General features: G+C 37.2%; 2 protein-coding genes across 2 annotated transcripts; one reads left to right on the top strand and one right to left on the bottom strand.

Annotated features, from left to right (window-relative positions):
• The first annotated feature begins 280 nt into the window (after positions 1-280).
• On the top strand, positions 281-10,013 carry LOC147172296 (metalloreductase STEAP4-like). Its single transcript, XM_086077560.1, has 10 exons — positions 281-635; positions 1,686-1,793; positions 2,947-3,017; positions 3,090-3,177; positions 4,772-5,050; positions 5,127-5,221; positions 5,318-5,428; positions 6,411-6,453; positions 6,541-6,705; positions 9,420-10,013. Exons 1-10 carry the CDS (start codon positions 429-431, stop codon positions 9,669-9,671), a joined length of 1,419 nt encoding a protein of 472 aa, XP_085933686.1. The 5' UTR covers positions 281-428; the 3' UTR covers positions 9,672-10,013.
• Positions 10,014-13,839: 3,826 nt separating this feature from the next.
• Positions 13,840-26,564, bottom strand: LOC147172295 (metalloreductase STEAP4-like). Its single transcript, XM_086079013.1, has 9 exons — positions 26,331-26,564; positions 26,141-26,248; positions 25,252-25,322; positions 23,553-23,637; positions 18,761-19,039; positions 17,715-17,809; positions 17,467-17,620; positions 17,174-17,344; positions 13,840-14,100 (listed from the first exon to the last, which is right to left on the bottom strand). The coding sequence occupies exons 1-9, from the start codon at positions 26,562-26,564 to the stop codon at positions 13,840-13,842; spliced, it is 1,458 nt and encodes a 485-aa protein (XP_085935139.1).
• Positions 26,565-27,813: the final 1,249 nt, after the last annotated feature.

The raw sequence follows: 27,813 nt of genomic DNA, 5'->3' as shown, positions 1-27,813 counted from the left end.
ATGTTTCTATTTGTCTTTAAGTGATTTCACAAAACAAAACATACCAGAATGCGGGGAAGTGATGATGTTTTTCAGAGACGACCTGTCGGTTTCCCGGAAGAAATTTGAAACCACAAACACGCAAACACACACACTCAAAGAAAAGTTTGCTGCGGAGTTATTATGGTTTGAGGACATACGTGCACCTCCCACCTTTGGCCGCCGACTATCCCAGTTGGGAAAGACTTCACCCTAAGCCCGTCCTGAAATGGGAGGGGGCAAAGGCAAATACAAAAACTCCACTAACAAAATGTGCAAGTCAACAGAGTGATGTGCAAAACGAAGACATACACAGATCGGGTTTGAGAAGCTCTTTTTTTCAGGATCATTTTGTCTGTTTTGCTTTAAACTCACCTCGGAGTTAGTCAGACTTTGGACACACTGGGCCCATGTCAAAAGAGGTGAAGCCGGTGAGCGTGCCTCTGCATCCTCTGGGAGGGGGAGCAGAGGTCACCTCCGAGCAGGAGTCCTTATGCGTTTTTGGGACGGGAGATTTGGGACGCTCCCTGGGCCAGCGCCTGCTGCAGACGGGCTACAAGGTCGTGTACGGCAGCCGCAGACCGCTCGGCTGCGGCCCGTTGCCTCACGGAGCTCAGGTAACGCACGCGGCGTGGCCGCCGTGAGCTGCATGTTAAGTTCAAAAGCGGGGGAAAATTATGCTTTTTCTTCCTGGGCCAGAAAAACAAACAGAGCTTCAAAAAAAAGAAAAAAGAAAGCTTATCAGCCAAGTTGAAGGTCACTGATGAAATCAATGTTTGTTTGCCTGTCTGCTGCTTCAAGAGCATTTTGTTTTCATTCTTTTGGAAGTTGGTTGAATACGGAAGCGTATTGCATTCACTTGAAAAACAAAACAACTTTGTTTTTTTGAGTATTTTCATTTTCTGTTTTACTGAATATTTATTTCTGTCAATAAAATATTCCGAAAAACAGGCTGAAAGAAAATATTTAAAAAAACCAGAAAAGCTGGTGTTCTGTTTTTCTGAGTAATTTTTTTGTTTTGTACCTCTGAACTCCAAGTGATTTTAATTACTAAGGGGAAAGACTGGATTAAAAAAAACAGGGACATAACTAAAGTGTGCATTCAAACCAAAGTAATTTTGGTTTTGGTTTGTTTTTTAATAAAATAAAACCAGGGATGGCTGAGTACCGTGTGGAATCAGGCCGATAGCTGGCCTTATTTCAACGAATTGGTAGCCAGTTCTGGTAATGCGGCTGTTTTAAGATCAGGGACTAAAAATTAGAACTATGAAAAATAGAAAAAAAATCCATGTAATTTTAAAGGGAAAGATTGTAGTTTGAATTAATCTTTCAAAATGTATTCGTTAAATATACAATCAGATCAATGAGTTGCACCTTGTACTTAAAAAAAAATGATTTTACAGTTACATTTGATCATGTCGTTCCTTTTTTTTTTTTTTAATTGGGGAATGAAATGGCACAGATTTAGTAGAATGGCCCTTGTACATATTTTAAAGTTGTTGCCCATTGATTATCTTGACTGTGGCATATCTAAATAAATATTTCCAAAAATATTCAGCTAAGCCTCCATGGATTTTTTAGGGGAAATTGTATGAGTTGTTGAAACAGCTGCTAATAAGTGGGTGTGTTACCATGTGTCTTACTACTGTGTTGTGTATCCATCGTAGGTCATGAGCTACGCAGACGCAGCACAGTTGGCCAGTGTAATCTTCGTGTGCATACACAGAGAACATTATGGCTTCATGGAGAGGCTCACCTCACAGCTGAAGGGGAAGGTATTTATCTTGACTAATGTACAAATTGTTTAAAAAAAATAAAGAAAAAATAAATGAAATTTAAAAAAAACATGAAGATCAGAAGCAACCTCTCGTGCAGGATCTGCAACCTACGGCTCTGGAGCCACATGTGGCTCTATAACTACTCTCTTGTGGCTCCCTGTGGATCTAAAACTAATTAAACTAACTGACTAACTAAATAAATAAATAAATGAATGTTTTTTTATATTTTTAAATTAAATATTATTTAAAATAATTTTTTTTGAATAATTAAATATTCAAAAAGGGTCAGAGTCCAAATTTTTAAGTTGTCAGAAAAAGAGAGATGAAAGGTAAATGAAAAAGGTAAAACATTTTCTAAATGTGTCCAAAAAGGAAGAAGAAATGCAGAAAATTACACAAATTGTCAAAAATGTCTCAGAATTAATTTTTTTAAAAGGTAGAAAAGCAAATGCTAAAAAGTAACCATAAAATCTCCAGAAACATAAGAAGAAATAACAAAGATTATGATAAAATTTCTTTGGAATTGCACCATAAAAAAGTCAGAAAATTTATAAAAAAAAATATGTTTAAAAAGTAGAAAATAAAACATTCAAAAACGATATATTGTCCAAAAACAAAAGAGGAAATCACGCACAAAATTGGCCCCCAAAAAGTCAGAAAATTGATTTAAGAAAAGGTTGGAAAGAAATTTCCCCAGATTACCATATTCTGCACACACACACTCCAAACAAATTTTTTAAAGGAAAAAAGTCAGAACATTTATTTTTAATAAGGCAGAAAATAAAATATTTAAAAAGTAACTATAAATGTAAAAAAAAAACGTAAGAAGAAATTTTAAATTACGATATACATACACAAAAAAGTAAAAAAAAAAGTAAAAAAATTAATAGCAAAAAAGGCAGAAAAATATGTCTAAAAGTAGCCATAAAATGTCCAAAACTACCATAACATGCCCCCCCACCCAAAAAAAAGCCAATGAAAAGCGATAATTTGGTTATTTATTTGGCCTAAAATGGCTTTGTTGACAGAAAAGGTTGTTGACCCCTGCTCTAGTGCTATTTCCCCTCATAGGTTTTACCTCATCGTACTCTTCCTTGAACTCAATCTGACATCTATTTGCTTATCTTCCTCCCCACTTTTGGTCTTGAAGGTGCTGGTGGATGTCAGCAACAACCCTGAGCTGAATCTCTACCCGGAGGCCAACGCTGCATATCTGCAGAGGTGAGAGTCGCCAAAGCATGCATCTTTAATGTGCCCCATGTTTTTCAATCGCCAACAATGTTTGCTGTGCAGGCTACTTCCTGGATCTCATGTGGTGAAAGCCTTTAACACCTTGTCCGCTTGGTCTCTTCAATGCGGGCCCTCCGATGCTTGCCGACAGGTAAAACTTGGTTGAAGTTTCGAAAGAAGTGATATAAGATCATCAAAAGTTGCAACAAATCAATCGTCTTTGTCATTTTAAAGTGTTAACCGTATTGATTAATTTAGTCATTGCACCGGCGTTGCAGGACTACAAGCCTTTGGCAAGTGTCTGATGTGTTCCCACAGTTGGGGTGCTGACCAACAAGTTAAAAATAATGGAAAGAATCTCCATCCAAATTATATTATTAACTCATTTTGAAGCTCGGATCAAACCAATTGCGAGCGACGGCAGCCAAATTTGACGAGTCGGCCTCGTGTCTTTTGTGCGAGAGCCACGTCTGATGTATCCTTGAATCAATTAACTCAAAGTCACTCTTGGATCTGAGTGTCCCATCACACGTTTCGCTTTATGGCTCTGTCCTGCTAAACTGCAGCATATGTGTATTTTTTTCTCTTTTTTTGGGGTTTTGGTTTTTCGTTTGAACACTCCCAGAGGACCGCAAAGCACATATGTGTGCGCGTGTGTGTTTGTCGGTGTATTTGGAGCATCGTTCTCTTTGATTGTTGTTCATTTACTAGCTTTTCTAGTAACAAAAAATATTATTTTATCCTTGAAGATGACTCGATTATTTCTGTTATGTGCACAAAACAAACAAAGATACAGTGTCATAATTAAGCACTATAAAGTATTATTATACAATGATCACAATATTATTTACACACTAGGAACCGTACAAGAGTACAAGATCAAACAAAGATGATAAAACCCAAGTTTTGATTGATACTGTCAGAGACGAATTCATTTGACAAGATTTGATTTTTTATAGTTGCAATTTTGCATTGCACTGCATCATACTGAGAGCGATTTCCAACAATTTTGCTTGTCTTAAACTACTTGCAACTAAGTAACTAATGAGTAACACAGTGCCTCTGTGCCTCGCTGCAAATTATAATTAGAAAATAACACGCTCTATTGTTAATGTAATACCACATCAAGAGTGTTTGTGAAGGTGAATTTTATTATCACCTTAGCTGGATTGTTATTGATATGTATTGGATTTAGTTTAAAAAAAATTAGATTTATGATTTTTAATAAGATTTAAGAATTGAAGTGCTCGGATTTATTATTATTATTATTATTATTTAAACATGATTTGCTAGAGAAAAAAACAAGATTATATCAAGAATCAATCGGGGGGGGGGGGATCATCTACAAAAATTTACATACATGCATCTGTGATTAAAGATCAACGACCAGCAATGTTATTCAAAATTAATGAATGAATTACCTGTTGATTAGAGGATAGCCAGTGTTTGCTTGCCTTGAATAGACAACATCTGGGTGGACATTTTTGAAAATCGCATGGCAAAATATGACTTCTTCCTCTTTAAATTTCAATATTAATCCCATCATATTTGATGTCATTTTGTAAAAGAAAATCCAATTTCATTGTCATAATATTAAATTTTTTTCCCTCTCTTTCTCTGTTCATGTTTTTAGTGTGAGCATTACTACTTCTTTGATTAATCCGAGTGATTATCTTTATCATTGTCAAATGATTGTGATATGCATTGTAAATTGACCCCATTAAAACATATATTACATATTGCAGGTGTACGTGTGTGGCAACAGCACGGAGGCAAAGCAGACCGTAGGAGATGTGGCAACAAAGATGGGCCTGACAGTTTTGGACAGGGGGTCTCTGTCAGCAGCCCAAGAGCTGGAGGACTTCCCCCTGCAGCTTTTCCCCGAGTGGAGGCTGCCTCTCCAAATTGCCGTGGGCCTCACCGCCTTCTTCTTCTTCTACTTGCTCATGAGAGACGTCATCTATGCTTATGTGGATCAGGGCAAAGACATCTCCTTCAGAATCATGGTGTCCCTGGCCAACAAGGTCCGTGTTTTTAATGTTAAAGTCACTTTCAAATGTAAAACTATAGAAGTGACGTGAATATTTGTGTGTCTTTTAGGTGTTTCCTATTGTTTCACTCATCATGTTATCATTATGTTACCTGCCTGGTGTTCTAGCGGCATTCCTTCAGCTATACAGGGGTACCAAGTACAGGTAAGACATAGGAACAAGATGGATGTCCTGTTGACTTTTAAATATATTGTTATTTCAAAACTGGACCATACAGGTGCATGTATGTGGCTCTTTCAGGCGCTTCGCTGATTGGCTGGATCGCTGGATGCTCTGCAGGAAGCAGCTGGGACTGCTGGCGCTCGCATTTGCTTTTCTACACGTGCTTTACACGCTAATCATCCCAATAAGGTGACGTATAGTCAACGTAGTTCACATTGTCACTATGCAATTTTTTAAAAGTTTTTTTTAAATCCTAACCCTAACCCTAACCCTAAACCCTAACCCTAACCCTAACCCTAACCCTAACCCTAACCCTAACCCTAACCCTAACCCTAACCCTAACCCTAACCCTAATCCTAATCCTAATCCTAATCCTAATCCTAACCTAACCTAACCCAAACCCTAACCCTAACCCTAAACCCTAACCCTAAACTCTACCCCTAACCCTAACCCAGGGGTGGAGAGAAGGTGTGGCAGGACCGTGCACCTTCGCCTCCTTGTGGGGGCGGTTATCTTTTCCAAACCTAACCCTAACCCTAACCCTAACCCTAAACCCTAACCCTAACCCTAACCCTAACCCTAACCCTAACCCTAAACCTAAACCCTAACCCTAACCCTAACCGTAACCCTAAGGACCGTGCGATTCCCTTTCGCTCCAGGAGGGGGGATCAATTCCCCTATCCTGGTCGAGGAAGGGCTCAATCCCTCATTCCTAACCCTAACCCAACCCTAACCCTAACCCTAACCCTAACCCTGAACCCTAACCCTAACCCTAACCCTAACCCTAAAACCTAACCCTAACCCAATTATTAAGGCTTAATGTTCCATTAATATAACATTCTGCCATGCTTAATGTGTAAATCCTAACCCTAAGTAAGACGTTTTGTTGAATATTCCCATAAAAAATTGATGTTTAAAAATAATTTCGGCCGCATATTGAATCGATTCAAGAAATGCACGCTGTAAAAAAAAAAAAAAAAAATGCACGCTGTAATATTGCGATATATTGCCAAATCGATTTTTTCTAACAGCCCTAATATATATATATATATATATATATATATATATATATATATATATATATATTTATGGTGGTATCGAAAATCACCACTCCAAAATATCACTAGTTAGTGAGAATAATGAAAAATGTGTTCTCTTTAAATCTTAACAGATACTATGTGAGATTCAGAGGTTGGGAATACGTTATCGAACAGGTAAGATTTGTTTTTGAAGCATGTTTGTTTAGCCAGATATTTTTGCTACCACGTACGAAGCCCTGCCTTGTATTTGTTCTTGTTCAGATCAAGGAGAACCAAACGACAAAGTTTGACACCACCGTGGCCTGGCGAACTGACTCCTACTACTCTGTGGGCATTCTGGGATTCGGCCTGTACGTCCTGCTGGGAATCACATCATTGCCTTCAGTTAGCAATGCTCTCAGCTGGAGAGAATTCAGCTACGTACAGGTAGCCACTTAGCGTGTGTATGTGTGTTGACTCTAAATACAAGGGTTCAGTGTGTCGTGTGTGCTGGTGCTGTGCAAGCGTTGGGGGAAAAAAAAAAATCCTTGCACCCTGTTTACCTTCAACATTGGCAGTCATAACTGGAGGAATATGTGTGTGGATTTTTCCCACCCAAGCTCAAGCTGCTACTTTGCTCAGCAGCTCCCCACCAGACTTCGCATTATGCAACTCTGTGCCTGCGTATGTGTTTGTGTGTGTAACACATAATAACATATTGTGCATCCGCGAGTACGACATCAGTTCAGTTGGAAGCTTTCCTCATGAACCAAACAAGTTGCAAAGGCTAGCTTGGGTCACTTCATGATTTTAACTCATTCACTGCCATGAATTCATAAAAAAAAAAGATTATACAAAATTAGGGGTGACAGGCAATTACAATTTTTACTTAATTAATAATCGTAATTAATCGTATGGCATCGCTACGTTTTTAGCCGTCAATGGCAGTGAATGAGTTAATAATAAATGATTTCAGTAAACACGGTTCATTATTTATTCTCATTGTATTTAAAGTACTTTAAAATTTACTATTTAATTGGCTGGGGAAAATCTTTTTACAGCCTTGTGTTCATCATTAACATTTATTATTTTTTCAGACCAATTCTGCTACGAGTACTCAACTCTTGAGTGGTCGCCGATACCAAGTACCAATACCACTAGTACTTTTGATACATAAAAAAACAAAGGAAAGATAATTTAAAAAAAAGAAGCCTACTGTATAAATCCCAATAGAGCATTTTCCTTAAAATTGCATAAAATGAATGGCAATTTTCTATTCTTCTAAATTCAAATGACTAGTTCCCGATACTCCAGCATCGGATGCCGCGTACCGATTCCTTGAAATAAGGCCGGGTATTGGCACAATATCAATACCTGGTACTATTTATAATAATAATAATAATAATAATAATAATAATAATAATAATAATAATAATAATAATAATAATAATAATAATTATTATTATTATTATTATTATTATTATTATTATTTCTGTTCTTTATTGTTTATTTAACCAGTTTTGTTGAGTCTGGTTTTATTTATTTATTTATTAGTTTTTAATTTATTTTATCACTCCTGTTTTCCTTTTCTATATTTTTCGAAACAATTATCAACATGAATAACATCATTCAAATTGAGACAATTAATCATACGTTGCTTTTATGTTTTATGCTACTTTATATTAGTCATCGCAGCTCAAATTTTTTTTTTCTTTTACCCAACGTCTATGGCTGCCTCACTGATGACGTTTTTCTGACATTTTCCTTTTGATTCCAGCTGTCATCTCAAAAATCGTGTGGGTGTTTGTCTGTTTATTGTATTATTGTGCGAAGCACTTTGTTCCCGCAATATTCGATATGAAAAGGCTTACATAGAGAAAAGTCTGATTGTTTGATTGACAGTCGGGCATTTCAGGCAGCCACTTACCTTATGAAACGATAAAGTGCCACAGAGACAGAGCTCCACTCAAATTTGCACTCACTTATTAAAAAGAAAGTGAACCAGGCAAAAGGCTTCATCCCTTTCTGTAATAGATTTGGCAGTCATTGAGAATGAAATACAAGCTACTAGTACATTGTTGGGTATTTCAGACAAATTGGTATGATGCTACATGAGCCAGTTTGGGTTGAGACTTGTGCGAGCCACAACTTGCCTGATGATTCACCAAACGCGCAGTTGGTATTCACTTTCAGTTTGCCTGCTGGTGATTTTACAGTGTGGTTTAAAAAAAAAAAAAGTCCTTAAACTGTCACACTGACATCGGGCTGAGGTGTGGAAAATTTGAGAAACTACTGGACTTGCAAGAAATGCGGTTACTTGCTGGACATAATAATGATTCTTAGAGTTGCTATATCGGCTAGCTAAGAACGATACTTTATTTATTTATTTATTCTTACTTTTGAGGGGGAGCACAAACATTCCAATGTTCTTATAGACAGCTTTATACCTTTAGGAATGGCAATAAATCCCTCTGAGTGTCAGAAATTTAGTATTAAAAGTGTCTAGATTTGATTAGCATTCCAAAACAACTCTTTAAAGGAATCCCCCCCCCCCCCTACTGTAATATAAAATATAATCCGTCTCACTAACTAATCATTCATAAATGTAAGTGGGTCATGTGAAGCTCATCTTCACATTCCGCACCCCCTTCTCGTTACTCCAGCACAAATTAGAGCCGTAGTTTAAATGTTAATGTTATTCATCAAATGTAATTGAGAGGCAATTCCTTATCTTTGGTCACTGGCTTGGCTCTACAAGCACATTGTGTGTGTGTGTGTGTGCCCTTGTTTTTGTCACATAGTGGGCCCAACCTTCTGGGATTTCACAGAGTTGTGGGGCCCACCCGTCCACGTGGGGCCATTTTGCAAAGTTTAGACCTCTTTTTGAAAGTCAAGACTTGGTTTTTAGAGTTTAGGTTTGAATTGGTTTAGGGTTGAGGTTAGGGTAAGGAATAGGGGTAGGCAATCGTTTTTTGTTGGTTGGGGTTGGGGGGAGGGGCTAGGAAATGCATCGTGTCAATGGGATGGCCCCACAAAGATAGTAAAACAAACCTGTGTGCGCATGTGAGCAGGTATCTACTGTATGCTTTCTTGACACTGTAGCTCACTGATCTCATGAATCAGTTTCTACGTGTGCGATGACTGACTTTCATGTTTTCCAGTCAAAGCTGGGTCACGTGACGTTGTTCCTGTGCACCCTTCACACCTTCCTGTATGGCTGGGACAGGTTTCTGCGGCCCTCTACGTACAAGTGGTACACACCTCCAGGCTACATGCTGAGTCTGGTGGTTCCCTCCGTGGTGCTAGCGCTAAAGCTGTTGCTCCTCCTGCCTTGCGTGGACCGGAGGGTCACTCGAATTCGGCGGGGATGGGAGAGGACTGAAATTGACGAGGAGAAAACACTACTAACATAAGAACGGTGTGCCAGAAAACATACACAGGATTGTTTGAATTACCGAGCATAACCGTGACTATGTTTACATGCGATCAGTATTCGGGTTAAGGTCAAGTTTCTGAAATATTCGGCGTAAAGACCTTGCTAGTCGAGGAGCTATCTTATCCAAACAGCTAAACATTCATAAACAAACTCCACAGAGTCCGGGTTTGAAGTGAATTTGTCTATCTATATTGTGAAATACCCATGTATTTTTGCTCTCAGATTTGACTTCGCCCTTTTGTTCTTGTGGCGTTCCCATGCGTACTGAACCACCAACCAGTGACTTCCAATTAAAATATATGGTAGTGATAGAATTGCATTGACGTGTCTTTCTTATTACGGCATCCCGTCCGTGAACTCGCAAAAACTCCCTGAAGAGTCGTGTGCGCATCTGATCCGTCTCCAGAGTTCATCTGAAGTCTTTCTCTGGGAAACATTTGCTCAGAATTGCCGACGAGCTTCCTTTTACCGAATCTCATCCTATCACGGCGAGACGAGCGTGTCAAGAGCGCCATCAGAAGAGGACCCCAGGAAATGTGATATTACTTGCGAGCGTATAGACCGAGTTGGTTCTTGGGAAGCAAAGAAACTGAAGCAGAGGAGCGACGTTAGCGGGAGAGAGATCAAACTTCAATATATATGCACAGCAGGCGTATGCATTTAGCTCTTACATGCATGAATGCATTAATAGTAGAAGTTAGACATATACATGCAGTACACCTGGGGAAAGGAAACTGAATAGTGGACAAAACCAAAATATCAAACTAGAGCCAAAGAAGGGAAATATTGATGATCCCAGGAACACAATTAAAAAAATTCTATTGGAGGACATTGAGATTGTATCTCTTAATTTGTGTCTGTGGAGGAGCAGAGAATGTTTATTTCTTATCTTCTTCTCTTTTTTTTTTTTAAATCATTTAAAGCTTTATTTACTAATTACTAGACTGGAATTTACTTTCATGTATACTCGTTAGCAAGCTATCAGCTGATAGCTATATGTTAAACTGGGTGCCATGTGTGTTTCACATGACTTCAATAGTTAACTCACGATTAATCGCAAATTCTGTATCTGCTCTAAATGTACATTAAAATGTACAGTGATTTTCCCCTAAGTTTTCATACTCTTGTTAACATAAAAGTGGAAAAAATGTAAACTAATAGAAATATGGCCGCATCTTTTAGTCATTGATACAGTAATTTCATAATAATTAATACAATTAAGTTAAAATTAAAAAGGATGTACTGTACTGTAAAAAAACGAGTGTGATATTGATTTGTGTTGAAGTTATTTTTCTGCCACTAGATGGCATAATTACATTTGTAAAACATTGGTTACAGTTCAGTGCATTTGTCTTCATATATTAAGAGCTATCTAATCTTTAACATGAAGTAACTTGTGAAATTCTGCACATTTTTAAAATTGTAAAATACAACTTGACCCCAGTCTCAACAATCATATGCATTATTATTCTATTTATTACTGCTAAATTTCGACGTGGACGTGTCTGCTGCATTGCAACTGGAATTCCCCCAGTACAGACTTTCCAAGTAAGGGACGGTCATAAATTGCGCGTTAAAAAAATTAGTGGCTTTAAAGGAGCTTTTAATTGACTCAAAATTAACACACACATTTTGACACACCCCTAGTTTATCATCAATTCATCCTTAAGTGAAAAAAATATATATGTCACATATGTAAAATCTAAAAAATTACAGATGACAACTCTTCAGCACACACAAAGCAATTAAGCACCTCACATGAAAAAACTGCAACCCTGTACAGGTTTTGTGTTTCCACACCCAATATATTGTATTTATAGTTTATTTTTTTTATTTTATTTTTTTTACTGAACCATAAAAACAGGGCGTGATTGTCAAGGAAGAAGCATATCTCCTCAAAGAGATGAAATGTGTTATATCGAATAAAGGCTGAGATGCTCTTGGCAAGTCCTCAGCAAAACTATTTGCTCATTTTGTGTGTTTATACATTTTAATTACTGGTTGCTTTTCGTTGTCTCCAGATATTTTTGTTCGACGGACATTACTGTGGCAAACAAAGCATGCAATTGACTCGCGCTGCAAGGCGGCCCATTGGCAGGACAAGCCAAAAGTCGAAACAACTGTTTTGGACTAAATGTGAATTTTTGCAGCTGCCTTGAGACAAATATACCATCAGCAGCAGCTTTCTCCTTTAATGTTATCCAATAAATACACTCAAGCCTCTTGCGATTTGAAAAGTAGACAATAGTAAATTTTTAAGAATGACATAAGGTTGGAAATAAAAACCTCAAGGTTGTTGTGGTTTCTGTCTTTTATTAAACTGTTGTACATTTCACAGTTGAGTCCTGGGTGAATTCTTCATTACAGTACATGATGTGCATCTTTACCCACAATGCAGCAGTTTATTTACTTTTCCTAGCAGGCCATAGATAATCATGTTACGCGTATCAGAGTTGTCTAGGTGTGTGAAATTTCAACACGAGTGGAAATTACAATATGTAAGCCAGCTTGTTTCACAGTTTCTCGGTGCATTATTAGATTCATCGCTTCCCAGGGCAATATTTGAATCTCGTTTAAATCTCAGCATACACACACACACACGCACACACATACACACACACAAAGATGGTATCCAAAAGAGCCTAAAATCAACATTAATTCTTTGGCAAAGTGAGGATAATACAAGAATGGAGGAGGGTGTATGAGAGATTACAGATTGTGTGAGCAGATAATGTTATTAGATGCTGGATAACAAAGTTTTTTTCTTGCATAAATGTTCTGCCCGGGGGGAGAAGGAGAATGTGATCATGACAGCTGCTGCGTTCTCCTCACGAGCCACCTCTGCTTCCGTGTTATCTGATTAACTTCCATTTCTTGTCACTCCTCACCTGCCCACCAGCTGTCACTGCTGAGCACGCCACACTCACCAAATGTTTGACCAAATCGCCTGCTGATCCCACACATCTGCTCTTGTCAGCACTTTTTTCTTTTTTTTTTAACCCGGACACATAATAATACTGAATGTTGTTGTTTTTTTGCTATGTCATGGAATGGACCGTCAAATGATGAGTTTGATACCATTATGTGAATTAAGCTTTTGTGATGTGAAACAGATGACTCAAGTAGTATTTAGCTGTTATGTCCCACACAAATATCAACAGACGTGAAATCGGCCATTTTAAACATTTTTTAATCAATTTCACAGTAAGGTCTTAGAAACCTAGTTTGTTTCTTTACTTTAATTCTAAGTACTTTTAAAGTAGACTGAAAATGACATCACAAGGCCAATTGCAGCTCACCTGTTTTCTGGGTTTGGTCATGTGACTTTTGCAAACTGAGCTCATTGGTCAGTACCTGAGTCCTAAGCACCCGTGATGTCATGTTCAATAAAAAAGTGTTTTTAAAGGCAATAATTCTACATAAAAACTAAGGAAGGTATCAAATTCATACTTCTTACTGCTGAAGATGACCTTCCTATTCTTGCTTTTCTTTTTTACTTCAATTTATATTTTAAACTTGTAATGTGTTTTGTGTTTTCCTTATGTTTCTATGTTCAATAAAACCAGAAACAAAAACAAAACAAAAAAACAAAACAAGAGTGTCAAATAAAATTGCCTTGTCTTGCTTTAAGCACGGGTGGGCAAAATTCAATATAACCAATATGATATACCAATATGAAATAGAATCATTTAAATAATAAAATATGAAAGTATGAATAAAATATACATTTTTATTTTATATTCAAACTAAAAATTTTTTACAATTTAGACTGGTTGAAGTACGTTTAATCAAACCGGCTGAGGGAGAGCGTTACACTGCAGCGACCACTTTATTCTAATTTTGTGTGTGCAGTGCCCTTGAGATGGAGGAAAACTTGGGCGATGAGAACGAAGCAGCTTCAGGGAATGCTCCACTTTGGGGCAAAGGACTGGAAATGATTGCCTCTGTTTATCAAAACAATGTGCGTCGTCCAGGGATGGAAGTCTATTTTTTGACACATTTGGTGAAAGACGAACAACAAGCAGATAAAATCTCTCAAAGATCAAAAAAATAATATATATCCTTGATGGCGCGTCCATTTGGCTGAACATGTGCAAAACTAATCAACATTACTTACTGAAGAAAGTTGATTAAAGTCTTCTTGGTCACAGGTTTGTGGATTTGTTCTGACCCGTCTCCACGCTCGGGCTCCTCTCCCATCCCTGTCGAATGCGGGTGAGAGTTCGGTCCACGCATGGCAGCAAGATCAATATCTTGAGCACCAGCACCACGGAGGGTACAATCAGACACAGCATGTAGCCTGGAGGGGTGTACCACTTGTACGTTGCAGGGCGCAGGAATTTATTCCAGCCGTAAATGTAACCGTGTGCCGTGCATATGAACAGGGTCAGGTGGCCTAGTTTGGACTGGAAAACAAACAAAAAAAACATTTTGTAATTACACGTAAACAAGAAAATCTCTTTTACTAATCTGTTTACATAGAGACATTTTTGTTTATTAACTAATTTGTTATCAAAAACGTATACAAAAATTATATTTTATTTTTATTGCCATGGTCCCAAAAACGTATTTATATGTTTTGTTTTGGTTAAAAAAAAAAGAAATATATTTTTTAATGCTAGAGCATACAGGTTTTGATGCAGCCTCTGACCTACTACAAAAAACGGCCAGCAGATGGCAGCAGAGTATAAGAGATCAACCGGGGCTATGTTGCAACAAGCTCTTTTCCCCAGTGTTTTAAACAGATTTGATGAATGATTATGAAACTTAGCTGGATTCTAATGCTAATTGCTGCAGAAGAGAAAGAGATACAAATATATATTTTTTCCCTGATGAAAGAAGAGACTCTAATCTTTCTTTTGGTAGTTCCATGTTTTTATAGCAATATAACACAATAATGTCGGCCTTGCAAAGTCAGACAAAATCCAGTAAAACAGCCGGGAGCGAAGAGGTTTGCTTCAGTGAAAATGGATGGGAGTGAATGAGTTAAAAACAAGGGCTTTTCGTCGATTAACATTTTTAATCGTAATTAATCCCTTGACTTCCATAGTTAGCTTACGATTACTCGCAAATTAATCACACATTTTATATTTATTCTACATGTGCCATAAAATATATTTTTTCCAAATTTAGTCTTGTTCAGTGTTTCCCCCTCCTTTCCCCAACAAATGGCCCTCACAATGATACCAGAGTTGAGTACATTGTTCACATTATTATTATAATTATTTACTATTTTTAAGTACAATAATAATAATAATAATAATAATAGTAATAATAATAATAAAATAATAATAATTATTATTAATATTATAATAATAATAATTATTATTATTATACACTTTATTGGCATGTTTTTAGCTTGTTTTATGGACAATAGTCAAGAGCTCTAAACAAACTGGATGTCAACATTTAAGGCTCCGCTGAGTAATTACTGCTTGCAGCCAAAAAGCTCAGAAGTTACCCATTTTTACTCGAGAGGAAAAACACATGCATACATTTGTACGAATAACATACTGTATTACACGGTGCAAATGTGGCTCATCAGATGTGTTTTTGTCGATGGATAAAACTACTCCCCTGCCGACTTCATGAATAGAAATTGTCACATTAAGTTTTATAGTGGAACCATTCTCTTAAGGTTTCCTTTTTCCACAGCTGTTACAGAATAATTGTTTTTGGGGCCCTAGCGTTCTCCTGTTGTTTGGTTATTGTTAATCACTTAGTAGAGAGCATCTTGAACACACACAGAAGCATACTTGATTGTAGTACAGTTGCATCCTCAGATGATCATAATCAAGGATTTTTATTTTTAATCACAACTGAGAGCTGTAAAGGCTTTTGCTTCATGCATTTTAAAATCCGAGGCATCCCCTTGTTGACAAGCGTGATCATGACGATAATCTATGCAAATCGATCTCAGTTGTGTCGTCTCTTTCTCCCCTACTCAAAGGATCAATTATCTTGACCTCCATCGCCGAATATTTTTTCCCATCAGTCCATCCGTGCACACAACCTTTTCACGCACACACACACACACACACCCCCGTGAGCTGTATTAGCAAATCTGCTCACGTGGGATTATACCTGCTATCATAATTCAGTTTAATGAATAACTTAACATTTAAAATGCTGAGCTAAAAGTAACCAGTCATCTGTAGTGTGTTAGGGAATTACTTAACTAGTCACTTGGGAAGAAAGTCCCCGTGACACATTGCTTTTACAGCACTTTAATAACTCAGATAAAAACTTATAATTACGTTTTATCAGAAAGGACCTAAAAAGAGATTTTACTGATAGGAAGTACAGCATGAGAACAATGGTGCTGGGGCACTCTTTAAAAAAAAATAAAAAAATTAAAACTTGTCGTTTTTATTTTCAGTAGACACCGCATTGTCTTGTATGCTGCAAAAAAAATGACGAGACAATCTTTGCCATCTGCGTGTCTTGCTGATGCATGTCTCCACCCAAGATTAGATGCCTCATCAAGTAATCGCCAATTATGACAATACTCTTATACTATACTACAAACATATTTTATGTTTCAGACATTTTTATCCTGGTGACCTTTTTAATTTCATGTTCAGATGATTTGAAAGAAACTTTTAAATTCAATACTTCCACTACTACTACTACTACTACTAATAATAATAATAAATATAGGGTCTAGAAAAAAATAATTATATATATATATATATATATATATATATATATATATATATATATATATATATATATATATATATATATATATATATATATATATATATATTACAAAATATAATAATTGAAAATAATGATAAAAAAAATAGAAAAAGGCCCAAGTCATTATGAACAACAATAACTTCAGTTATGCTAACAAATATGGTAACGGAGGGACATGTCCAAACGCTAAACCAGGCTATTGGTACAATTTTACAAAAGCAAGGAGCATTCAATGAAATGTACATTGAAAATTGAAAATACTTGATCACCATCTTGACTCACATGCTTGAAGCCCATGTTGTATCATACGTTAACCAATGAGTAAATCAGGATGCCTTCAAAAACAATTTCACCACATGATGACCAAGCAAAAGTTCAAAGTACTTGATTGAACATGATTCACATGCCTGAAAACCATAATGTGTTTTTATATAGTGACTAAATTACCAATCAGTAAGCCTGTAATGTCTTTGAAACTGCTTCACCACATGTAGACCAAGCTAAACGTTCCCACTGTTTCTCTTGTAATTACTTGCCTTTATTTTGCACTTATATTATGTTTTCTAAATGAACAGGCAGTGGCTGGTAATGTAAAATGTTCCTATTGTCGTCGCATTTTGTAAGTAAAAAACAACAACGTGAGGCTACATTTCTGTATTTTCTCAGTCAAATGCCCATGGTACAAAAAACTAAAAAACGAAATAAATAAAATAAAACGCTCACCCGAGCTCATCCCTCTATTACCATAAAAGATGTGCAAGTCCTGCAAGCTCTGACCTGAATGAAGTTAAACTCCCTCCAGCTGAGCGAGCCTCCCACAGAGGGCAGCGACGTCAGGCCGAGTAGGACATAAAGGAAGAAACCCAGAATGCCCAGGACGTAGAACGAGTCCGTTCCCCACGCTTCTGTATAATTAAAGTCAAATGGGGTGGTCTTGTTGTTCTTCATCTAAAGGGAGCGAGAGATGGAGAAGAGCTTTAATGTTGACCAAGAGATTTCGTGCTTTTGATTTGTGATTTTAGCGTAAATGTACAGATCAACTTTGTACATCGTTGCTAAAACCACTGTACCTCGTCCACCACACGGGAGATGAGTTTATGTCTGACCGAGTAGCGGATAGGAATAACGAATGTGCAGATGGCATGGAGAAAAGCAAAGCCCAAAGCGACCAGGCCCATTTGCTTCCTACACAGCATCCAGCGGTCCAGCCAGTTAGGGAATCGCCTGCATAATAAGAGACACACACATGCAAACTTTAAGTCATGCACATTTGACTCGTGTGGAAAGTAGCTTCTTACAAATTGTGAAGATACCCTACTTGTATTTGGTTCCTCTGTAGAGCTGAAAGAAAGCGGCTAAAACACCGGGAAGGTAACACAGCGACAACATGACAAGCGACACGATGGGAAACACCTGGAAGGAAACAGTGAACACGTGTTACGAAATGTTAGTTCACAGTGACCTTCCTGTGAGTACGCCATTGTTTTCTCTGGGCATTGAATTAATTGCGACTGGACTGTACTGGTTGTCTTCCACATACAATGCTGGTCTTTCTCTTATTCCTAAGAGATTGGAGCATTTTATCTCTAACAAATACTGCCAACTGCTCCTCCCACTTTTGGCCTTCAGTTGCGTTCCTAACCATCATTACAACTGAATGGAATATTAACGATTAGGATTCCAACCAAACGATTGTCGACGTGAACTCAACTCTGTAGACATAAATAAAATGAAATAAAAAGAAATAAAATGAAATAAAATGAAATAAAATGAAATAAAATGAAATAAAATGAAATAAAATGAAATAAAATGAAATAAAATGAAATAAAAGGAAATAAAATAAAATAAAATAAAATAAAATAAAATAAAATAAAAGACGACAGACCGGCAGATTTGCGAGAAGGAGGGCTGCACCGCTGTGGGAGTGGTCACAGCCGACTTCAATCTTGGCCAATCAAAGCATCTCCTTTCACTCTCTTCAAATACGACATGCTAGTTGCGCACTAGAGTGTTGACATAGCAGATTCATTTCTGTGCTGTGAAATGGGCCCTTAGAAGCCTCCCACCACTCCCATTGTTCATGTGCCACCCATAGATGTGCCACAATGGGATAATTTAAACATATAATATAGTGATTCCAGCTGTTTACATATTTATGAATGAAACACATTTGAAATCTACTGCACGCGTCTCCAGAGCTCAGAATCTGTCTGCCTGTGCCCCAACAAATTTACCAAAATCCCATTAGACTAGCTGTTCTAGTATTTAGACGTGGTCTGAGGAGGCCTGCTATTTATTTATTTGTAATGATCTTTACTTTGTGTTGTTTTAAAGTGCTGTATACATAAAGTTGAGTTGAGTCACCTTGTTGGCCAGGGTCATCGTGATTCTGTAGGAGATGTCCTTCCCCTGCTCTACGTAGGCATAGATGACGTCTCTGATGAGCAGATACAAATAGAAGAAGGCGGCGAGGCCAACAGCAATTTGGAGAGGCAGCCTCCACTCGGGGAACAGCCGCAGGGGGAAGTCCTCCAGCTCTTGAGCCGCTGACAGAGACCCCCTGTCCAAAACTGTTAGGCCCATCTTGGTGGCAACTTCCGCTACAGACTGCTTTGCCTCAGCACTGTTGCCACAAAGGTAGACCTGGATGGAGATTTGATGTCATATTAAAAAAAATGGACATAATAGTTTGTTATTTTGCTGCAATGAAGAGAACATCTTAAACTGTTTCAAGAGTTCTTCAAATGAATGAATAAAAATGCTCAATTCGGACTTTTTTGTAACATTGATTTTTAATCCTGCGCTGAATAGTTATTTTTAAAAAACATTTATTTGTTTAAGATTTCTTACGAAGGGGATGTTCGACTGACGTACTGTATTTGTGTGTTTGTGTTTGAATACATTTAGAAAACATCTGCCTATCAAAGTAATAGCTTTTTGTGTCCCTAGTAGTACTATTAATAATAAAAAAAAAATGACATTAGGATATATTTATTGACCCAGGCGAAAGATTGTATTTCAAAGATTTTTAGGGATATCAAATATTTTCAAAATATAAAAACATTAAAAATGGTGACTACCTTTAATGCACGCATACATGACAAATGTACCTGCCAGCAGCGTCTTGTCCTAATCTTAAACATTTCTTGACAATAATATCCTATATGTACCTCACTAGTGTAAACATGGCATCTTGACATTCACCAAAATCCCATTAGACTAGCTGTGCTGTCATTTAGATGTGGTCTGAGCAGGCCTGATGTTTATTCTATTTTGTTAATTAATAATAAATTATTATTATTAATTTGTTAATTAATATAAAATTTTGGGAATATGAGTTATGAAGCAAAATCCACCCGTTTTTGGCCATCTTAGGGGGCGGCCCTTTTGCCACTTGCTATTGACTGAAGATGACATCAAAGTTGCTCAGGGCTCAGGCAACAACCAATCACAGCTCACAGTATTCTGAAACTGAGCTGTCATCTTCAGTCAACAGCAAGTGGCAAAATGGCTGCCCCCTGAGATGGATAAAAACGGCTGGATTTTGCTGTTTAACTCATATTCCATAAATGTAATATCAATCAGAATGTCATCTTTAGACTAGTGAGGTCACATACAACATATTATTGTCAATAAAAAAATTGTTTGGGGCCCCCCCCCCCAATTTTTTTTTTTTGGGGGGGGGGGGGTCGACTTGTCTTTTAAAACAGTCCCTGCAAAGCCAGTCGAAATAGATCTGTTTTAATGTTTCTGTTTACCTGCCTGTTGTTCTGCGCTGTTGCTGATAATGAAAATATTTCACTTTTATAAGCTGCTGTCTGCACACGACATCGCGATGCACTCAAGGTGTCAAAGCTTGTGTGCAAATTTTTTTTAAATTTTTTTGTTGTTGTATCCTGAAGCTGGAGTGGGAACTCTTGCAGGCTTAAGCATGTTCATTCGCTGATCCCATTTCTACATCTCGCCATGCTGGAGTTTATTATTAAACTTGCTACTCTGAGATAAGGCGATTAAATATGTGTATGTGGGGTGGGCAGGAGGAGACGGAGAGGAAAGTTTGACAGGCGAGTCAACTGAGCAGTTTTCCCCCAGGTGTGTGTAAGTGGACCGGGCAGCCAGCCATGTCTCCTTACATTACTGCAGCATAACAGCAGGGGACAGCCGACAGACTAAATCGCCAACGGAATGTAAATATGACACAACCACCCAAAAAAGGGAAACTATCCAGTCTAACTGTTATTACTTATTCTTGACATCATATATATATATATATGTATACTACAAATGTGCATAATAATCAATTACTTGCTCCTTAGATGACAATTCTCTGTTGGTAATGTGGAATTGATTATTAATGAAGCCTGTTTTATAGCATTTGAGACAAAATAGCGTGCAGGACTTGGTTCCTACCAGCAGAGGCACTGTTGAATCAGTCTCAATTACAGGTAGTTGGCTATATACAGTAGTGTTTCCCAACTACTAGTGTGTCGTGAGAGTTCATCAAGTGTGCCAATGGAAATAAGAATAATAAGAAGAAAATAAATAATAATAATAATAATAAGCAGGCCTGTTTTTCAAACTGTATAAGTAAATCTGTGAGTAAATTCAGACCAGATCATGTTTATTTTAATACTGTATATACTTTTGTTTGGTGGACGGTGTGCTCTGATATTATTGTGATGTAAAACATGTACCTTGGAAATGCTGATAAAAAAAAAATGGAATGGGAATAAAAGTGAATAGACTTTTCCATAACAACAACAACAAAATTCAAATTAAAAACAATCCAGTATAAGAGATCCAATTGCCATCTTTCCCACCGACACTCACAAAGAGAATTGTTGAACCAATTTAAATAAAAACGCTTCAATTGGTAACACACGATTGAATTAAGTTAATCCAAAGTGACTATATTAACTTTAATTAATTATTAGTTCATTAATCTTAATATATTCACTTGAATTAAGTTAATCCAAAATTAATCCAAAGTGACTATATTAAATTCAACTTAAAAGTGCATTATGCCGTTTAAAAAGGTAATATTAAACCTTTTTCTACATCATGCATGGTCCACCAATGCCCAGATGAGTATGAAGAGCCCTGATGGTTTTACTTTGACTGCATCTATCAGCTTTCATCTTCGATTTATAGTAGAGCGTGCAGACTTAATTCAATCATATGTTACCAATTGAAGCGATTTTGTTGTTGGTCAACAATTCAGTTTGTAATCTTAGAAGGGTTCAACAATTCTCTTTATAGAGTGCAGTAACAGAGGATAACACTAATGTTTTTACTGCTCTGATATCAAGCAAAATAAGAAGTGGTATTATCAGATGTGGCCACGTGACAAGGATTACCAACAGCACAGGTTTATTGTGTGCTTGGACAAGACACTGCAACCCTGAGTGGCTCCCTGAATGACCCCTGGTCCAGTGCGGGTCACAATAGTCAATAGTGTTTACTGATAAAATGGGTTGCATGCAGACAATAAAAGGAATGAGTGGAAAATGCGTCAGAGTTCATGGCAATAGAAATTCTTATTGCTCTATTTTACACATACTGTCTATAGAGTTTGTATTTTAGACATTCAAAATGTGTGGTAGAGGGAAATCTTGAATGCCATCGAAGTGCTACCGTTTTTGATGAAAACTTTTCAAATCAAACCTGACATGACTCAAGTGAAGTGTGCCAATATCGCATGAGACTTCTGCATATCTCCATCCTTACGTGTTTGACTGCTTCTTTATTGTTTTGTGATTTTTTGTGATGGAAAAGTGTGATTATAACGAGAGAAGCGGAAATTCGGATCTACTGTGACAGACGTTTCTGTCCTGGCTGCTCGATCAACAACGGAAAGTCAACTGCATTTAGTTTTTATGTGAAGAGACTCACCTATTGGACATTTATTGCATATATAACAAAAACAACGATTTGTGAAAAGACGAATACACATTTCATTGTTGTTTGACAGTTAAGAATGTAAAAAAAATGATGATGATGTACTCATAAAGTACACAGAAGTCTGATTTTATTTGACTTTTTACTAAATATTTTTACCTTACAAGTAGGGCTGTGCAATTAATCAAAATTTAATTACAATTTCAATTATTACACTCCACAATTACAAAATCAGCAAGATCATTAAAAAAAAGATAAATTCAAATTTTGAGTTGTTTAAATTTATATATTTGCACCTTTTAATTTTTTTTTTAAATAACTAATTTTTATAAATTTTTGCTTCATCCAAAAGGAACTTGCATGATTATAGTGTTTCAAATAATTTTATTTGTCTTGATAATTTTTACGTTTGATTATTTAATAATGATCGTCCTAATCGTGATTTCAATTATTACCAAAAATAATCGTGATTAATATTTTCTTCATAATCGGACAGCCCTATTTCCAAGTGTGTGCTAGTCAAGAATGTTAAAATATTAATTCAGTAAAAAAAATTCCTTCTACAGTCAATAACGTTTTTACTTTAGCATTTAAAAGTTCAATTGTAAATTATATTCCACCACTAACTCTTCTTCCATGTGTTGGAGGGACACTGCTGTTCACCTTTTTTGAAAGAAAATGGAGCACTGCAGTGGTATCAGCATGTGAAAGGATATTTGTGGATGTGTGTGTGTGTGCGTTTGTGTGCGTGCATGCGGCTTGTTTGTGTTGCCGAGGATTTGAGGCAGATTCAGGTTTGGTCTCCAGAGGTGCGCACATGTTTGTGTTTCCCTTTGTAGCTGTGAAGCGGAAGCTGCAATAAACACTGTTCTTTCAACTTTCTAACATCATAAAGTGTGTTAGCTTGTGTGTTTTTACAAGTACTGCCCTCGTTTTCTCTCGCATTGATACGGAAACGGGGAAAAATCAATAACGTGCAGCAGTGTAGACGGAATCAATACGGCACGGCGTTTTCTTCCTATTGGTGAGTACTATAGAAGAATTTTGGGCTTCATGAAAACAGATTGAACTGGACCAGGCCAGCAATTTCTTATTATGCTCTAATACATTTCAAGGGCTTGCTGCTAATGAATTGAATAGAATTGACCTTGCGCTCCATCCCCTTTACAATACCGCCTGCGCCACTGTGTTCCAGCGTGGTTTTCCTCCATTCAGCTCATACCTTTTAAGTTTTTCCATCCCCTCGACCCCCACTCACCTGTTTTCCTGTCAGAAGACCATTCTGCAGAGCCCAGGCAGACAGCGTGTTAAGGCCTTTCACCACAGTTGCTCCAGGGACCAGTCTGGAGAACACACAGCAAAGACTTTAGCTGACATTTTTCAACACCCCTCTCAAAAAGAGAGATGGGGGGGGGGAACGAGAGGGGTCTGAATGTCACAAATCAATGTCTCCACTTGGACTAAATCGAAACTCAGCGGGCTGTCCGAGCCAAGGAAGTGGTTTCGTTTCTTTAGGATTCAGTGGGCGCCTTTTGATGTCTCACATCTTAAGTGGGCTTTCTGGACACTTCCGCCCTGAAATGTTTTTTTTGTTTGCTTGTTTGTTTTCAAAGATGAAACTTTTAAGCATTTGACCAAAATATTCAACACATAAAAAAAAAGGATAGAATATAGTCAGAGATGAAAGACTATGACAAAGGAGGATGAACACTACACTGGAGGAAAAAAATCCCAATATTATAAGGGAAAAATAAAATGTTTTTAAGAGAAAATATCAATGTCAACACTTTCATATGAAACATTTCTGAACTATATGCACGGAAGTTACCTCTTTTGTTAGCTTTGGCTCCATTAAAGTAAACATTGTTAGCTTCTTGAATATAGTCTGCCGCCAGTAGTTAGAATTTTTTTTAAATCCATAACAGTTGGTATACATAGAGCAGGGATGGGAAACTTAATTGACGAAGGGGGTCACCATTTTTTTTTTTAAATCAGCACTACTGGGGAGGCCACATAAGATCACACACTTCCAACCCAGATGCATGACAAAAATGCCGTTTTAAATATGGAGAAAATATGTGCCGGCTGGTGAATAGCGAAAATCCACGTATAATTGATGCCCATGGAAATAAATTGAGAAAACTGGGGAAAAATATTTTTTTCTATACCCAAACAAATCTTTCAAAAAAAATTCAGATAAACCTCCAATATGTGTTTCCAATCAAAAACGGGGTTTTGCTCCTCGGCAAAAATAAATAAATAAATAAATAATAATGAAAAAAAAAACTATTTATAACTCCCCCCCACCCCAAAATTTTTTATTTTATTTTTGAAAATGAATCAGGGGCCAATCAGAGTAATGGATGAGAACAGTGGCTGGCGCTCCTTGAATCACTTCATTAAACAAATAAAATATGATAATCAAAAAAAAATTGCCAGCAGCCTCAACTGACACCATCATGTAAACCACAGTGGCTAATGCTATATTCAGGAAACCTAGAGATTGTACGTATATGTTCACTTCATATTCATAGTTTCTCTGATGGAGAATGTGTTGATGGCGAGCCCAAGTGGACAAACATAATACCTGAACTTCACATGCAAATATTGTCTTGGTTAAAGGTGGAGAAGTGTATGCATGAAACTTTCAAATTAATCTACATAATACAATAAATGCTTGGTCACTACAGATTTTGTCTATTGCATGGATAAGGGATATAGAATTCACATTATAATAATTGTAATTAGAATGTGCAATTTTTATTTTTTTTAAGAGACAGAAAAAAGTCTGAATAAAAAAGTCCAACTCTTTCAATCTGTACTTAAAACTGATTACAGTTCTGGACACTCACTACCACAAAACAATGAAAAATCATCGTTGAGGTAAACTGTTATATATGCCAGACAAAAACGATCAAATTCAACATATTCAGGTAAGACTTACACAAGTCTGTTACCTTTGCAAGTAGGCAGCGTTGGCTTCTTTGTACATGCCTTTCTTCAAATTATTACTGAGATCCACCAGCACCTGTGAAAGAAAAACAACAAATGCGCATTTACATGTTACCTAACCTTGCGACTGCTATTCTAAGACGTAAACAGGTTTATTTATATCATTTAATTAGCATCCTTCACGGATATAGAGTTGGCAGCTACGGGCTTGCTTTAAACATGAGATAAAGACTAAAAGCTTGTAGATAAACGTGACTAGCTTGAATGCCAAATTTAACACTTATCAGATTGTACATCATTTTTACGGAAGTAATCAGATACAAAATGAACATGATAATCCTGAATAAATTTTAAAATTGACATTTTTCAGTTGTATTTTGAGCAGGTTACTGTGATTAATTTTTTTTTATAAGTGTGATATACTTAGCACACATTTATTTGAATTTAATGGCCGATTGTAATAAAAAAAAAACTTTTTTTAGCGGCATATTAAACCATGTCACTAATTATTGTAACCATGATATTGCTAACTTGTATCAGTATGACTATAGACACCTTAATAACAAATTGTTAAATGAATATCTATGTTAAAGATGAAAAGTAATGTCTGTGAGACGTTTTGATTGAAGGTGTTGTATTTTCCGTGGCACAAAGGCCGGCTGATCCTAATTTTCGTATATAAGGGAATTAAAGGAACAACCAGCACCCCCATATAGTACATATGTAGTATGCGTAGTTATATACATAGTTTACATCATGTTGGTTGCATCCTGAAACCAGTAAATAAGCTGAAAATCATTTATATTGTTTATGTAAAATATGCCGTGCAGCTGCTAGGTCAATATTATATAAAATTAGGTGCATCATTACAAAACACATCAGCCATCAATTCACCTTTCCTTCCAAACAAGGTGCCAGCGTCTCCATGAATGTGTAATGTTCTCTGTGAACACAAATGAAGATGAGTCGAGCCGCCTTGGCCGCCGCCTCATGGCTCATCACCTGCGCGGCGCAAACATTCACACCCTTGTAAATCACCATTTACTTGCAAAGGCATTCATTCGAGCTGAATGGCGTGTTTCACCTGAGCTCCTTGCGGCAAAGGGCCGCAGCTGCGGGGCCTGCGGCTGCCGTACACCACCCCGCAGCCGGTCTGCAGCAGGCGCAGGCCCAGGGAGCGTCCCAAATCTCCCGTGCCAAAGATGCACAGCGGCTGATGATCCTCCGGGGCGGCCATTGCTGCTCCCCTTCCTCCAATTGGATGCAGGGATACGCTCTCCAGTTTGACTTCTTCTACTATCCCGCTTGTGACGGTCATGTTGAAGCACTCTTTGGAAGGTCAGTGTTCCCCTCCTTCCCTTGTTATATACTGTAGCTCTGCAACATGTGTCGTTTATTATGGTTTGGTGATAAAGGTTGGGGCGGAGTTGTTTATTACACCGCTAATCAACATCTTCCATCACGTGTGTTGGAGTGCGTGAGAGCAAGTATTGTGTCACTTGATGTTGACTTACCTCTCCACCCTACAATCCATGTGCATAAGCTTGTTTTAATTGACTCCTGGATGACAAGAAAGGGATGGTTATATTTCACCAGACTTTGGACAACATCATAGAGTTCAGATTTATACACTCAATACACTCCATCGTCACTATCGAATGAGATTCAAAACAAGAGGTCTATTAAGATAAGAGAACTCACAGAGCGTAAACCTCTGCCAAGGTTTACGTTCACTATTTGTCATCTGCGAAATGGATGTGAATCACTCAACACATCCCACGTTATCGGACGACGCTAAACATAAAGACATCTCTTTATGTCTTTATGACAAATGAGAGTTCTGCGAACCAGAGTAGGCTAACGCTAACGGCTTCCTGCAACATGACAAAAAAAGAAGTTAGCCCACTATTGTCTTCGGTGACTCAAGTGTTTATTATGAATCACATCCTGTTGACATGTCATATTTCATGTCTTCTCAAACTGCATCGCACACACACACACACGCACACACACACACAAATTCAATATGATTTCACATTTCACGCTCACTTTAAATTAAAGTTATTTTTTAATAGTACAGTATGTACTATGTTTACATTCAGTTTCAAATAAATAACATATTAGAGCACATTTGTAAAAATATGTATTGTATTTTAAATGATGTACAGTTTTATGACGTCAGATGTTGACAAACTTCCCTTTGCTTGCTGAACTAAACAGATTATTTTGCTTTTCTTTTTCTACTCACCACAACACCCTACATTTAGTTTCTACTTTATTATTACTATTTTAAATTTTGTTAGCAGAGAAGCGTTGAATTAAAAAAATTAACACACAGGAAGATGACGATCCAACTGTGTGTTTAATTATACTCTACTGAGATCCTGTCAAAGAACTGGACAAATAATTTAATTGATGTCTTTATTAATTGGGTTGCGGTGATTTTGTATTTTTTTTTTGTATTTCGACCTTTTCGCGTAGGTGAATGCAGTAAAGAATTATACAGATATGATACACTACAGTTGTATCCAATCATAAGTGAGCATTATTAGATTTGTAAAGAAAGA

The sequence above is a fragment of the Leptonotus elevatus genome, chromosome 6 (genome assembly GCF_054856555.1).
Source record: "Leptonotus elevatus isolate MCC_2025b chromosome 6, RoL_Lele_1.0, whole genome shotgun sequence".
In the NCBI taxonomy this organism is placed as follows: domain Eukaryota; kingdom Metazoa; phylum Chordata; class Actinopteri; order Syngnathiformes; family Syngnathidae; genus Leptonotus; species Leptonotus elevatus.
The sequence above is the reverse complement of the archived record's forward strand: the minus strand, read 5'-3'. Positions and strand labels throughout refer to the sequence as shown.

What these genes read in the sequence shown, in the direction of transcription:
- LOC147172296 (XM_086077560.1), top strand. Translation starts at nt 429, where the DNA reads ATGTCAAAAGAGGTGAAGCCGGTGAGCGTGCCTCTGCATCCTCTGGGA. An exon ending in CGTTGCCTCACGGAGCTCAG is followed by an intron (nt 636 to 1,685) that starts GTAACGCACGCG and finishes TATCCATCGTAG; the next exon opens with GTCATGAGCTACGCAGACGC. An exon ending in ACGCTAATCATCCCAATAAG is followed by an intron (nt 5,429 to 6,410) that starts GTGACGTATAGT and finishes AAATCTTAACAG; the next exon opens with ATACTATGTGAGATTCAGAG.
- LOC147172295 (XM_086079013.1), bottom strand. Translation starts at nt 26,564, where the DNA reads ATGACCGTCACAAGCGGGATAGTAGAAGAAGTCAAACTGGAGAGCGTA. An exon ending in CTTTGCCGCAAGGAGCTCAG is followed by an intron (nt 26,249 to 26,330) that starts GTGAAACACGCC and finishes TGCGCCGCGCAG; the next exon opens with GTGATGAGCCATGAGGCGGC. An exon ending in TCTCCCGTGTGGTGGACGAG is followed by an intron (nt 17,345 to 17,466) that starts GTACAGTGGTTT and finishes CGCTCCCTTTAG; the next exon opens with ATGAAGAACAACAAGACCAC.